The 14,183-nt window shown below is 39.0% G+C and overlaps 1 protein-coding gene across 2 annotated transcripts in view; it reads left to right on the top strand.

Annotated features, from left to right (window-relative positions):
• The first annotated feature begins 2,839 nt into the window (after window positions 1–2,839).
• si:ch73-116o1.2 (muscle RAS oncogene homolog) overlaps window positions 2,840–14,183 on the top strand; it is a 16,266-nt gene continuing 4,922 nt past the window's right edge. The window contains exons 1-4 of one of the 2 annotated variants that reach the window (XM_017420759.3): window positions 2,840–3,006; window positions 9,374–9,620; window positions 10,201–10,354; window positions 12,229–12,328. In XM_017420759.3, the coding sequence (XP_017276248.2) occupies window positions 9,428–9,620; window positions 10,201–10,354; window positions 12,229–12,328 (447 nt within the window). In that variant the 5' untranslated portion in view covers window positions 2,840–3,006; window positions 9,374–9,427. 2 annotated transcript variants of the gene reach the window in all.

Below are 14,183 nucleotides of genomic sequence, written 5' to 3'. Positions count from 1 at the left end.
CAGGCGCTCGCCAACGTGCCCCACCTCCAGGCCTGGCTCCAGAGTGGGGCCCCGGTGACCCGCGTCCGGGCGAGGGAACACTGTGTCCAATATTTATGTTCATCATAAGGGGTCTTTGGGCTGCACTTCGTCTGGCCCCTCACCTAGGATCTGTCTGCCTTGGGTGACCCTACTAGGGGCATGAAGCCCCTGACAGCATAGCTCCTAGGATCATTGGGACACTCAAACCCCTCCACCACGATAAGGTGGCAGCCCAGGGAGAGGAAGTTATTATGCACTTAATTTTTTTTGTCACTACTTGAAGTTTTATAATCCTCTTCACCATTTATTAGAAAGCCCAGATAACTTTCAAACAGAGTTGATACGAAGATTTAACAATAAAAATGTGTCATTCATTTCCGTGAAGCTTTCAACCAGAGTTTTGTCATCATGGAGGTGGATCTCAATTTTCTGTAAGTATAAACATTTCAGGTTTTGTAAAGTTTTATCTTTCGCTCATAACAAAACTTCACCATATTCAATAAGTTGCAGGTTAATTTGAATCAAAAAGAGTCACGGTTCAATAATTTTGTATTGTTAAAATTGATGGAGGGTCCCATGAGGACATACGCACATTAATCGAAGTCATGAATTAGATTTAGTGTTTCATCGTAGATCAATGTGCACAAACTGTCCGTACATAAAATGCTGACCATCAGACATCATTGGCGTTTAACAATCCTTGAAAGGTGAACATAATGAACTCTGCAGCCATTAGATGTGTTTTTACAGAAAATCAAACATTTTAGTACACACAGATTGTATGACTGCAGAAAAAAGTGTCCATAAAAAAGACTCACTCTCTGTTCTTGCTACTTAAAACATCTTTTCAGAATCTGAAACAATTAGAAGAATGCAGAAGACAAAGTAATCGATTGTTAACTTGTCATCTAATCTAATAAAGTCACCTCTAAATGAATGAATAAATCAATACCAAAGTCAATCAGTTCACCACCTCTTGATTGTTTTGTCCAAAGCTTAAATCGATGAATCCTTACGTCATGAAAAGCTCCTTGATGCATATCTGAAAGCAATTCCATTTATCTTTGGGCTGAAGCTTTAAAACAATGACTTCTATGGATTTCTGGAGAATGTGACATCACTATCTGCTGGGAATGAAACAAAAAGATCTAATAGATTTACTTGAACTAGTTTATCCAAGCATGAGTGTGGCTGCCTTTAAATGCAGCTCACATTCCGGGAAATTCTGCCTCATCCTACAGAGACATCACCTCATAGCGTTCGTTTCCCATCACTGAAACAAGAGTCATGAAACATGTAAAATCCAATATTTACAAATGCATATCACACCCCTTCTTCTAGGCGTCAGGTAAATTATTTACAGCTTTCTCTCTGTTTTCTGCATCTCAAACTTTCTGACTGTTCACGATGCATCATAAAGAGTTTCTCCAGTAGTGTGAAATCGTCATGCTTGTTTTGTTGTTTCATTTTAATATATATTTTTTGTATTTATGTAAACGCTCCCACATAAGCACTTTCCAACAGCCCACTGTATGGTTCTATAAATAATGTATCAGAGGTGGAAAATATCTGGAGACGTCCACATTCCTAAGTGTTTGGTCTTGTCATCTGTGGCTTTAAGTTCCCACTCAAAGTCCCTGCTGACAAACAGCCTCATAACTGCTGGGCTTTCTGGGAAGCACTTTGATGTGGCTACTAGGTAAAGTGACTAACTTATAAGAAAGTCAGCAGGAAGTCTTTGCTATAAGTGCAGACCCTGTCTTTTAAAGAGAAGTTCATCAGCTTTGCTTTTCAATTTTAAAGGTTTCTGATTCACGTGGTCATTTCTAACCACCTTCCATCTGTGAAATTCTAATTCATAATGCTGGCTTTTGTGAAGACACTAAAACGCTGTTTTCTAAGTAAAATGCTCCAAAGTTTGTTGATCTTGTTGAATATAAAACTGCACAGGTGGTGTATAAAGCAAGGCACAATCTTTTGCCTGTAAATATACATAAACGTGGGTTTTATTAGATATAAATAAAAGTTACATTATTAGAAAAATAAATAATATGAATATTCAACGTGGTAGAACAGCTATAAAAATGTTTTATATTTCTATTTGGGGAGTAAAACAATGAAACAGTGGAAACACAGAGGCGTCCAAATAGCATCCAGTTAAAAATAAGCAGTATTTGTTTAAGAAGGGACTGATTCATTTATAGGTCATTTTTTGAATGTGTATGTACCTGTTGTATGTAATGTTTAAATGAGTTTGTGTGTGTAGATTTGGATGGAAGTTGTCATTTTTTGTTGAGTTATGAGATATAGGTATAAAGAAGCATTTATTTGCAGTTCAGTGGTTATATAATATATAATGACTAATCATAGATAGAACATAATGAAGTAAGGACAATAAGTTTAAACTTCCAACTCTATTTCGGACATGCCATTGAGTTATTCTCTTATAATAGTGCGTAATTTATGTTATTTATTTACTATTTTATTACTGTTTACTTTAGGTTAGAAATAAACTATTCAATTAATCAATCAAATTAAAAATGCTAATTTGCCGTACTATTCCTTTAATAATTGGAACAGTCCATTTCTGTAAAAAAAAAGGGGGGACACTCAGTCAATACGTGGTCACATTTCATCAAAGTAACAGAAAATATTAATTTTAAAAGATACTATTTGAGTTAGTTTTACATTGTTTGTGAATATACATCTTATTTTCTGGTAAAAAAAAAACTACATTAAGTGGTTTAATATTATGACATGAATGTCGCTCCCCCTCCTCGGAGCTTTTCTATATATAGTAGCAGCTGTTGCAATCCGAAGATTAGCTGCTCGCCGTATTGTTTGGCAGATGTGGGCAGCACACTCCCTTCTGTCTGTGGCTTTTAAAGGGCGGCGGCGGCGGGTTAAAGCCGAGGAAAGGCGGAGATGAGGAGGGATATGTCGGCGTGAGGACGCGGATCTTTCCCGACAGAGAAGCTCAGATCGGTAAGTTTCTGCCCTGCTCGCGGACGAAGGAAGGAAGGAACGGACGGTCGGAGGTCTTTATTTTCTGTTCGCTTGATGTTAAAAACGCCAAACATACTCAGCAAGTCGGGCTATCTCGACTAATAACAGCTGGACAAGCAATCGGAAGAGGCTATTTATTTTTAATTGATCGCATGAAAAGGCTGGGTGGACGTTTTTGGTCGCTAAATGAAGGAGGAACGTGAAGCAGTCCAAATTAATCCGTTATTCGGGGGCGGCTACTTGCTGCTCACACAAACGGGCCTCGGCTAATTTCTGTGTCTCCCCCCCTCCTCAAGAAAAATCCCCTCAAAGATGGAAAAACACGTCCTTTTTAATTTGTATTTCGTGTGTCAGAAATGTTGAGGGGGAAACCCTTCACTGTTTGTGTGGCCTGATTCTTTTACCCCCTGAAGCTGGATTAATCACCATTCAGAAGACACACATCACTGCTAATAATAGCAATGAATGTGAAATCATCAGATTGTTTGTATGGCTGCAGAAAATAAGCCTCTTTCTTCCATTTTAACTTCACACAGAAATGCCAAATTGTATTGCAGCTCCAGCTGATTATAATGCTGTAAATGTCATTAAAGTGATCCCTGCATTTCCTGTAAAATGGGTCTTATTAGTTATTAAATCCTAATTATTGCGCTTCAGATCTGTGCGTTTGACAGGAACGATACAGTTTGGGCTATATGTGTCCAACAAAAAGCTGCAGATTTGGATATTTTAAAAGTAAATCAGATCCAGAGTTATATTAGTTGCAGTTTGTTTCCACAAATAAATGGGTTTAAAGAAGGAAACATTTTCACCAGAGAAGGAGAAATGCACCTTCACTCGTATGGACATATTTCAGCTTTTGTCCTAATCTTATTTCATAAAACTAGACCTAACACCCAATAAGGAATGTATTGCAATGTCATCAAGACCGGTTTAGGTTTGTTGACATTAAGCAAGTAACCTTCCACGTGTTTGTTTACATTAAGTGTGGGTCTGCATTTCAGAATTGCATATCGATATAAACTCATTCAAAACTGCATGACTTGATTTAATGTTTGGCAACGATTACCTTTTTATTAAATCAAACTGATGTGGAATTGTGTAAAAAGCAGCTTTTGGGAGTTTTTAATCTGAGAAGTCTGTCACTGTTGAAGCAGTAAAGTTGAGTTGCAGATGATTTTATTTGAAATGGTGAATTTTTCTGTTTGAGATGAGCGTTAAAACCTGCTTTTAAACTGAAAATGTTTAAAAAGCGACCCATCGCTCGGAGAGTGTGTTGGGGATGACTCTCAGCTGCGACCACACCGAACTGGAGCTCAGTGTCTCTAAGACTGACTGAGTTGTAAAACATTTGTTTGCTCAAGTCATTTAGCTCTTAGGGCCATTTTGAATTGTGTCGACTTCCAAAGGGAAACTGTTATTATCAGCTGTTCCTAACAAACAGGCAATTACATGATCACCTGCCTCTTTATGGCAGCAGAGGATAATGATGAAGAAAAAGCAGAAGAGTCACTCACAGATTGCAGCTTATGGCCACAGAGTTTTTATCTAAAGATGTTGTGAATCTCAGTAATGACAGGAGACCTGTTTGTTATCCCAGGGAAAAATAAGGCAGTGTCTGTTATCAAAGTCTCTCATGAACCTTCAGGAAATGATCATTGGCTCTATATCTTTAACTAACTTTTCAAGCCAATCCACTTCAAGATGGCTGCCACAGTCAACTGGCCAAAGCACAAAAAAATGTCTTTAACTCAGACAAGTTTACATCTACTGAGCTAAAATCTGATGTGGCAGAGCTGAGGCTTTTACCAGTCCTCTTGTTGTGTAAGTTCTTTGCTTGAAACTTTAGCATTAGCTGTTAGTCAGCCCTGTTTGTCTGTTAGCAAAATATCTTATCAACCAGTGGACAGGCTTGAATGACTCTTTACACGTTTGGAGTTTGCACATGATGTTAACTTCAGGGTGTCTCACTAAAACCCCACTTCTCCTCATAAGATGGTCTGTCTGAAAGTCAGCGGGTGAGATGCATTCCTTCAAGTTATGCTAGACCTTAAATTTTGTGTTTTATCCAAATTTGCTGCTGTTAAATAAACTGTTTTTGAGACAATTTGCGGGCAATTCACTTCAAGACTTGGAAGTTGTTTTTATTCCCTTAAATGTTGATTTAGAAGAAAATCTAACATTCTGTGGAGTTTGCATTATCTCCCCATGCATGCGTGGGTTTACTCTGGGTACTCCGGGGAAAATGGATGGACGCTTAACAGAAATGTCCTACAGGTCTTTAATTTCAAGATAAAAAGTGTGTGTGTGTGTGTGAAGTTAAAACTAAAGCAATGTTGAAATGATTGCATGAGAGGAGTTTGAAGCTTTAAGACGTTGAGAAATGTCCAGTCCTCCTCTGAATGATCCATTAGTGTTGATAACGACGTGGCTTTACAGGCTGGGGTGTGTTCTTCCTTATTTGTGTTCTGTGAGTTCTGCTGCTGCTCTGTTCCCACGTGAACGAGGGGATCTGTGTCCTTTCTCAAGGCGACAACCAGCCACTTCTCTCAGAAGCCCCAAGAGGCATCTTTGAAGCAATTGTGAAGAAGAAAAATTGGCTCCGGGGTGGAAAAATAAAAAAAAAAGAAGCCATTTTTACATGTGAACGCTCTCTGCTAGAGCCGCATGTTAGTGGTAGCAGATGTGGCGACATTTTAATGCAGCGTTATTGGCCGTGTTGTGAGTGAGTGAATGTTTCTGTACTTCATGGTTTGGCATAAAAGTGTTCTCAAGAAAATGTGGTCAAAAGTGAAACATTCAAGGGTTGAATCTAAACACTGAAAAAGTACAACAAAAGTTAGTCTTTTCCTTCCCCTTTTTAGCACAAACACACTAAAGATTGAGTGGCTTGATCAGTTTGCTTTTATTTAGGTTTTTAAAGAAGTTCTGGTGAACTAGTTTGTGATGGCTTATTGAGACGAGTTCAGAGGGAAATCCTGATGCGCCCTGCTGGGTTGTGACCAGACTTCACACGGCGGGTGTGAAAACCATGTTTGGTACCTCAGAGACAATGCTCCTAAATATCTGTCAATGTTTTAGAAATAATGCAGTGGCGCAGACTTGAACACCCAACCTGACAGCCAAAGAAGCTCTTCAATGTCAAAAATGCAGCTCAGCATTTCTTCGAGCCTGGCCGGTTGGCCGGTTGGCTGGCTGCTTGTTGCACACTGACTGGATGACTGTTTGCCTTTTTGGAAAGGAAGGAAACATCTTCCTTCCCTCTATTGTGCTGAGCAGTAAAGGATGGACTCCAGCCAGCTGACAGCTGTTTCCTGGTGGATGGAGGAGGAATGGGTGCGTGGGTGGGGGGTGTTGTGTGGGCAGTAAGTGAATGTGTGGCTTTTTAACTTCAGTCAGGAGTTTTGTTTTGTTTTTTTGAAGCAAGACAGAACCCCGGTTGTGTTAAAAGTGTTTAATTGGGTAAAGGGTGTATGTTACAAAGTTTAAACTCTTCCCTTCAGAGGAAAGTCATCAAAAAATATTTAAGCTAAGTTTTCTAGCCAGTGACTTAATTTAAATGAGTGTTTTATAACTTGAAGACCTTTTTTTAGTAATAGCAGTGAACCCCTTTCAGGACATGCTGAGCGACCCTCTAACCCCAACTATGGCTGAAACAGAACGACCATCCACAATGTTCCCCTCCAAATATCCACTTTAATTATATGCTGCTGTTCAGCCATTTTCCATGTCCTCCTCATTCTGGTCGTGGTTGCTGGGTGAGAGGCAAAGTAAAGCCCTGGAAAGGTTGCCAGACGCCAGTCGATAAGAAACAACCAACGATGCATGCTTACACCTACTGAGGAGGACCCAACGAAAGTCCACTGTGTGTGGAGAACAATAAAACATCTCTGCTGAGGTTCTGACCTGAAACCTTCTCGCTGGGAGTCGATACAAACAACCTCACATCCACACTAAATTTATCCTACATTTTTGTTTCCTTCCAAATTTAAAACCAAACCACAACAAATGGATTTTAGTCGTACATAAAGATTATTAGTTTAATTTAGTTAAACTTTAGTTTAAAAAGACCAACCAAGGCGTAAGTTTGCAAATTAGCTTTTAGCTCGACAACCTGTGTACTAAAGCTACATTGTTCTGAGATGTAACGTTTATTTATTTTAATTTACGCTGTCTTTGACAAATGTTTAAACGAAGCTAGAACACGTGGCCCGTCTTCACGGTTTTGGACGCTAATGAACAAAACAAAATCTTTATGAATTTGTGTATTTTTAGGCTCGCTTTTATCGACCTTTAGAGTAACGGTGACTAAACATTTCTGGAATTCGTGGGTCATGACTAACTGGACTGAGTTGGTTGGACTTGTACAATCTAAAAATGTATTTGCACACAAAAAATGAAGTGAACTATGGAAACGGGTGCCTGTTGTAATGACTCAACTCTTAATTGTAACATTTCAGACTTGTCCTCCTGTGCCCCTGCTTTTCCTGCCTCACTCCTCTGGCTCTGATTCATCCCGTCCTCCTCTTCCTCTCTTCTTTTTGTAGCCTAATGTAGAAGAATCCTCTCTGCCATTTTGGCATCAGATTTTATGGCAGATGTTAAGCATCAACAGTAATTCAAGCTTTATGCTCTTTAAGACCTGGTTTAATATTTGGCTCTGAGGGTTAGACGAGCTGGAAGTGAAGATGGTATGATGGTGAATTATTGGTGATAGTTTTTTTTTTTTTTTCTCTTCTCTGTTGCTAAATGTCTCACATTCTGCCTGAATGTTTTATTTTTACTTTGAAAAAGCCATAATTGTAAGTTACAGTAATCCATCTGTGCTGGTTTCTTCGTTGTACCGGGCCAAAGACAGACTGTCATTCATCTGTTTTTTTTTTTTTATTTATCTGTTTTATTCTGCACAAACGCTGTACTGAAACACTTTGTGGCTGTGGTCTCTTTGACAATCCTGACTCTTATATTTATAGGATCCATATCTTGGTAGACAAAGTCTCACCACAGGGGCATCGAGGCGCTGACACTGGTGACAAATGCTGCTGAATTTCCTGGCCGTTCCCCTCAGTAGAAGCTTTTTGTAGTTTTCTGGTGGAATGAACCCAGTTTAAAGCAGTTTGGCTGACATTAAAGGAGACGTAGTTCCTTTTTATCCCTTTCTTTCCAAGTCGATCTAGTTTAGTCTTGATGAAATGTGTATTGCTGTGGTCAAAGCACCACAGGAATATAGGACAACCCTCCCTTTTCAACCAAGAATTTACAGCTTTTTTTTTTCACTCAGCAGAGTAATTCACTCCCTTTTCGCTCTTCTGTAGGGTGGGTCTCTTCTAGGATTTGTCCAACAACTTCAGACTGCCCTACAAACGTTATTCTCACACAAACTGAGAAGTACTTGCCTGGCATTTTATTTCTTTAATATTTACTCTTTTGTTTTATCCACCCACAAACAAGATGGTACTGATCTCATCCCGAGTCATGCAAGGAAAGTTTATATTCAGTTATCCACATTACAGCCATCTACCCGAGTGAAGAATTGATTATTGGTGAAACGAATGCAAAACTATTTTGATTTAGATTTTTTTCTGATTCAAGTTTAAGTGATGATGATGTTCTGCTGATCTTAGTAAGAGTAAAACTCTGTAACTGAGAATGTCTGAAGTCACAACATCAGTTTTCTTTAATTTTCTCCCCCTTTTTTTAATAATGTCCCCATTTTAGAGTATAAAATCACAACTTGAATTCAACTGTTGGTTGAAGTTGATCAATAAATACTGAAGCTTTTCTGTTCAGACAAACAAAAAAAAGGAATGTAGTGAGACTTATGTTTCCTGTCAAGGTATCATCTAGGATTCTTTAGGAGATCCAACAAGACTCTTGGAAAATGAAGAACTGAAACGCAACATATTCAAATCATGTTTTATATTTTAAGCGTTCTCACCAGGAAACGGATCGGTCTTTCTTTACATGTTGGAATCGAGTTGATGCTTTTTAGTGACCTGTTTAGGTTTCATAAAAGGGCTAATACATTTGGATTTATCTTTCAGAATCCAGTCTGTAGGAAACATGGTTTCATCTGGTTAAGTTCCTTTCAGTTGTCATTCTGGTTAGTTTTAAATTACTACCAGCTATCAAAACGGTCTCAGATTATGCAGTCTTGTTGTAGTCAGTCCATCTGTGTATTTTTCTGCTTTTATCTGTAACTCTCAGCTATGATAAGTTGTCTCCATGGTGACGAGGAAGCAGCTGCAACAACAGAAAACCCTCTAATATCTCTCTCCTTTGTTCTCACTCCCGTCCTCCTTTGTTGTCAATCCCCTTCGTGTTCCTCGCTCTCCCTTTCGCCCAGGTGTGTCTCATCAGCCTGCTTCCCACGTTCGCCACCACCGCTGTCGAGGTAGCCATGGCGACCAGCGCCGTGCCAAGTGACAACCTGCCAACATACAAGCTGGTCGTGGTGGGGGATGGTGGCGTGGGGAAAAGTGCGCTAACCATCCAGTTTTTCCAGAAGATCTTTGTGCCGGACTACGACCCAACGATTGAGGACTCGTACCTGAAACACACAGAAATCGATGGACAGTGGGCAATACTGGATGGTGAGCAGGAATTAAACATTCCCATCTTTGTTAAATTAGTCTGTCTGTTGCTTTAACTCACACCACACTAACCTTAAATACTTTTTTTTTTTTTTTTTTTTTTTACATAATAGGCTGAGGTTTTAGCATGTGGTAGAATAATACGGAACAAGACTTGCTCATTATTTTCCTTGAAAAGTTCCCAAGTTTGGTGGTAATTATAACAGTCTATGGGATCATCTTTGACAACTTGATTAAAACTTCTTGCAAGAGTTTATTTATTGTGGAAAAATAAATTAGATTTGTTCTTTCATATATAATTAAGATTTTTAAGTTGGATAAAGTGTTAAATTGGACATGTCTTTAATAGGCCTTGGTGACAGGAAGATAAGTTGAGCATAATTATGACCACATTAAAAATATGCAAACCACTTTATATGCAAGCACATTTGGTAAACAGCTTATTTATATCATATATGTGGTCATAATTATGCAAAAAAACCTTTTTTAAATCAGTGTATAACGTAGCTGAACTTTCGTCATAATGATTAGGTAATAAGGGAGTGTACAGTGACCCGTTTCTGTCCCCATGTCCACCCAGTGCTGGACACAGCCGGTCAGGAAGAGTTCAGCGCAATGAGGGAGCAATACATGAGGACGGGAGACGGCTTCCTCATCGTCTTCTCTGTCACAGACAAGGCCAGCTTCGAACATGTGGATCGATTCCATCAGCTCATCCTACGGGTCAAAGACAGGTAGGGACTCGGTCAAGCTGCCCGATGTTAGTGTGTGGAAGTCCACTCCAGCAGCTAAAGTCCAAAAATCCAACTTTTAGACAGCCTGGAGAAATATCAATCAAGACTGCTGTAAAAGTCTGGCTCCTGGAAAAGAAAGGTGTAAAGACATTCAAAGTGGGTCTGAAACGTTTGGACTGAACTGTAGATTAACTGTAAGGAACTTGACCTGCCTACAAGCTGATTCAATGTCAGATATTTCCAGAAAAAAAACAGATAAAGTTTTGTATTGTCAGGACTGACCAAACTGACGGTTTCAGGTCATTTTTCCTCTCCAGTTCAGGTGAGTTAGCCTTATGCTGTAATAAAACTTCATACAGTCTGTGTGGCCTGTAGCCAGTCAGGTGTTAGGATCACATATTTCATGCATGGCAGCCCAATGTGCTTTCTAACAGAAGGGGTAAAGATGAAAATTCATAAAACTACACCTAAACACAGAAAATTTGATAAAAACATGCATAGATTTAAAAAGAACTGCTGAAAGAAAAATATAAACTCAAGTGCTAAATACACAGAAAAACAACTTATGCTTGTGCAAATAAAAAGTTTAAAATTTAAAAAAATTATTACAGTGGGGACGCCTCAGATCTAAAGGCAGTTTATTTCTTTTCATTAGAGCCCAAAAACTGAGCAGCTTCTTCTGGTTTGGAGGGAAAAAGGGGTATATTTAAGTTTCCATAGTTTAGTCATGAGTGATTTAACTGTAGTCAGCAAGTCTCCTAAATACTAAGGAGTAAGGCCATTTAAAGCTTTATATTAAAGTAAAATTTTAAAATTAATTCTGCTTTCAGTGCAGAGATCTTAGCGGTACCTGAGAGAATGCAGGAGCTGTTTTAAATCAGCTGTAGTCAGTAAAAAGTCCAACCTACTTATGAATACAAACTCTTTGCCTTCTTAATGTTTCTCATATAATAAAAAGCCAGTTTGGTCGTTTCATTAACATGGATTTAAAACTTCTGTTCAGTCTGTCACACTGAGAGAGAACTGATCAGTTCTGTCTGAGCCCGTTTGTTCTACAGGAGAAAGGGTTCATGCTGGACTGATCCGAACCAGTGTTACGCATTAAAGATGTCTAAAACCATCAACCATTGCAGCAAAAATCTGTGTGCACGCCAGAGTTTAAATATAGCACGTCGAAGCTGACAAAAGAGGAACTGAGCCTCTCACACACAACAGGCATTTACATTTTGGTCAAACTGAACATTTGTTTGCAGCTCAGGTAAATATTTGAATTATGGTCTTGTAATTTTCATGTTCTCCTGGTACCAGTTCTTATCGTTTGGAGTTCAGTCGACTTTGTGTTCGGCTCAAATGCTGCATCATCAGCTCCTCTTTGTGGAGTCAGCAGATATGTTTCAGTCGGAGGGAATAGTAGTCGAGGGCTCCTGTTTTCTATACTTTGATACTGGAAACCATTTGCAGTTTTCAGCAGAGTTGTAAACGTGTTGATGTTGAGGATTTTAGTTCAGAGCGGCGATGCGTGTCCTGACGTTCACTGAGATGATCAGATGTAATAAAAATAGCAGCTCAAACTGAGCTCTCTGCTGCCTGTCCGTATTTGGTGTTGCTCGCACTGTAAACTGTTTTTTTTTTTCTTCTTCTTTTATTTTCCACTTTTCACAAGATTAAAGTGTTGCAGAAATTTCACACCTCCCAAAATTCTGCAGCACAGACTCCTCTTTATGACTTAACTGAGACGGTTGATGAATTGTACATGTTAAACATTTGAAAGCAAACAGACTTTATAAACCTTTTGTTGACCCAAATCAGTGTTTGAACTGTTCTGATATGAAAGCTTGCATGTATTTACTGAAAAGGCATGTTTGTGCTCTCAGGGAGGCCTTCCCCATGGTTCTGGTTGCAAACAAAGTGGACTTGGTTCATCTGAGGAAGGTGACAGCAGACCAGGGCCAAGAGATGGCTGCCAAACACAGTGTAAGTAATCAGCTTTTCCTGCAGCACTTGTTCCAGATGCATTACTGGCCATGTACAACCCAAGGTTTTCTTTAAATATGTGGATCTTTTCCCTGCAACACACACACACCCACACACACACGCACACGCACCAATACACTGGTAGGAAAACGCTCCTTTCTCTGAGTTGCCTTCACATCTGAAACTCTGATTAACATTTAAAGTTAATTTTATTTTACTTTTGACAAGAAGAACTGAACAAGTGCATCTGAATCAAATAAATCAACGTATTTAGCAAGAACTCTGGGCTTACACATGGTCTGTGGTTACGTTGAGGTTTTTAAACTTGTTCTGATTTCTTCGAGCCGACCGTCTGCTGTGTCGGTAATGGAGATGGAAAGCTTCTGACACTTCAGCTGATAATGTAGGCATTCATGTGAAGGATTAGTCTGAAAAGGGAGTGTAATGACAAGGACAAACCACCTGTGACTATTCATAGCTAAAATCCTAATTATGCTGTTTAATTATTAACACAGATGAAGGACACAGCTTTTAATTAGATGTTCTTTAATTTTCTCAATATTCAAAAGCTGAAGTGTTTTTGTTTTTAACATTCTCTAAAGCTCTTAAATATTTTATTTTGATGACCATTTCTTACTTGCCTATAGATCTAAATTTAATTGAATCCATTGTAATCAGACACTCCATGAAACCACTAATGTAAGGCCACAGAGTTCAGTCTGAGCTGAGAGCTGGAGGATTCCCTTTTCACAATTTTTAATGCAAGTTTATTTATAAAGCTCAGCTGCTGTTAAGTGCTGTGCATAAAACAGGGCTGAAGTACAGAAAACAAAAGGTATAAAAGCTAATGGAAAAATAAAACAAAGCAATTAAACTCATGCTAAATTAAAAGGAAAATCGAGCTCTAAATGGAGATTTTAAGATGAGACTTAAGAACAGTAAGAGTTGGAGCCTGCTGAATTTGTACGGGTGGTTCGGTCCATTTAAATAGAAATTCATCAGAAAGGCTGCTGATGGCGCTGGGAAAGATCTGTGGCCGCCATCTTCTGAGGTGTCACCATGGCTGCTGGCGTAGAGTCTGTCATCCAGGACATGGCAACACCCAAAAAACCTTTAACGATGAAACAACTGGACTTCTTTTCTGTTTAAAGATGTTTCTCAGGTCAAAACTGAAGAGTGGGGAGTTCAAAGCATCCAGTCTCAGGGAGTTTTAACGATTTTTGGTTTGGAACTGAGAAGGCTCCCTGGACGGGAAGTGAAAGTTCAACTGCAGAACAGAAGTCTAGTTGTGGCTGCTGCTTTCTTTTTTGTTGCTGTTGTTGTTGGAGGGGCTGGGAAATCGGTGTACTGTTTACATGATGAAGCCACACATTAGCATCATGTGTAATCAGTCCAAAAACACATGGTAATAGCCTTATTTTACTTACTTTAGGTTTTTACTCGGATATTTATGGACTCCTGCCATACTGGCAGTAACTAAGGAAGCCACATAGCACCTACCAAGATGGTGGCAGGAATTCTCGTCTTATTAGCATAATGTGTGCTGTGATTGGCCATTAGTGTATTTGTATTTCAGTGGGCTCTTGTGTCCCAGCCTGGGACACAAGGCTGTAGGCCTCTTGATGAGCAATCTCCTGTAACTGTAGGCTCTTTAGGTCAGCAATAAAACCTTCAAATTAATCCTAAAACACAAAAGGAGGGAAAGATAAATGCTCATCCAGCTGTGATGAAGAACCCTGGGTTACCTTTGAGATATGTGTGTGTATGTGTATATATATATATATATATATATATATATATATATATATATATATATATATATATATATATATATATATATATATATATATATATT

This window comes from Kryptolebias marmoratus, linkage group LG6, assembly GCF_001649575.2.
Source record: "Kryptolebias marmoratus isolate JLee-2015 linkage group LG6, ASM164957v2, whole genome shotgun sequence".
NCBI lineage: Eukaryota > Metazoa > Chordata > Actinopteri > Cyprinodontiformes > Rivulidae > Kryptolebias > Kryptolebias marmoratus.
Note: the sequence above shows the minus strand (reverse complement) of the source record. Positions and strands in the feature narration are given on the sequence as shown.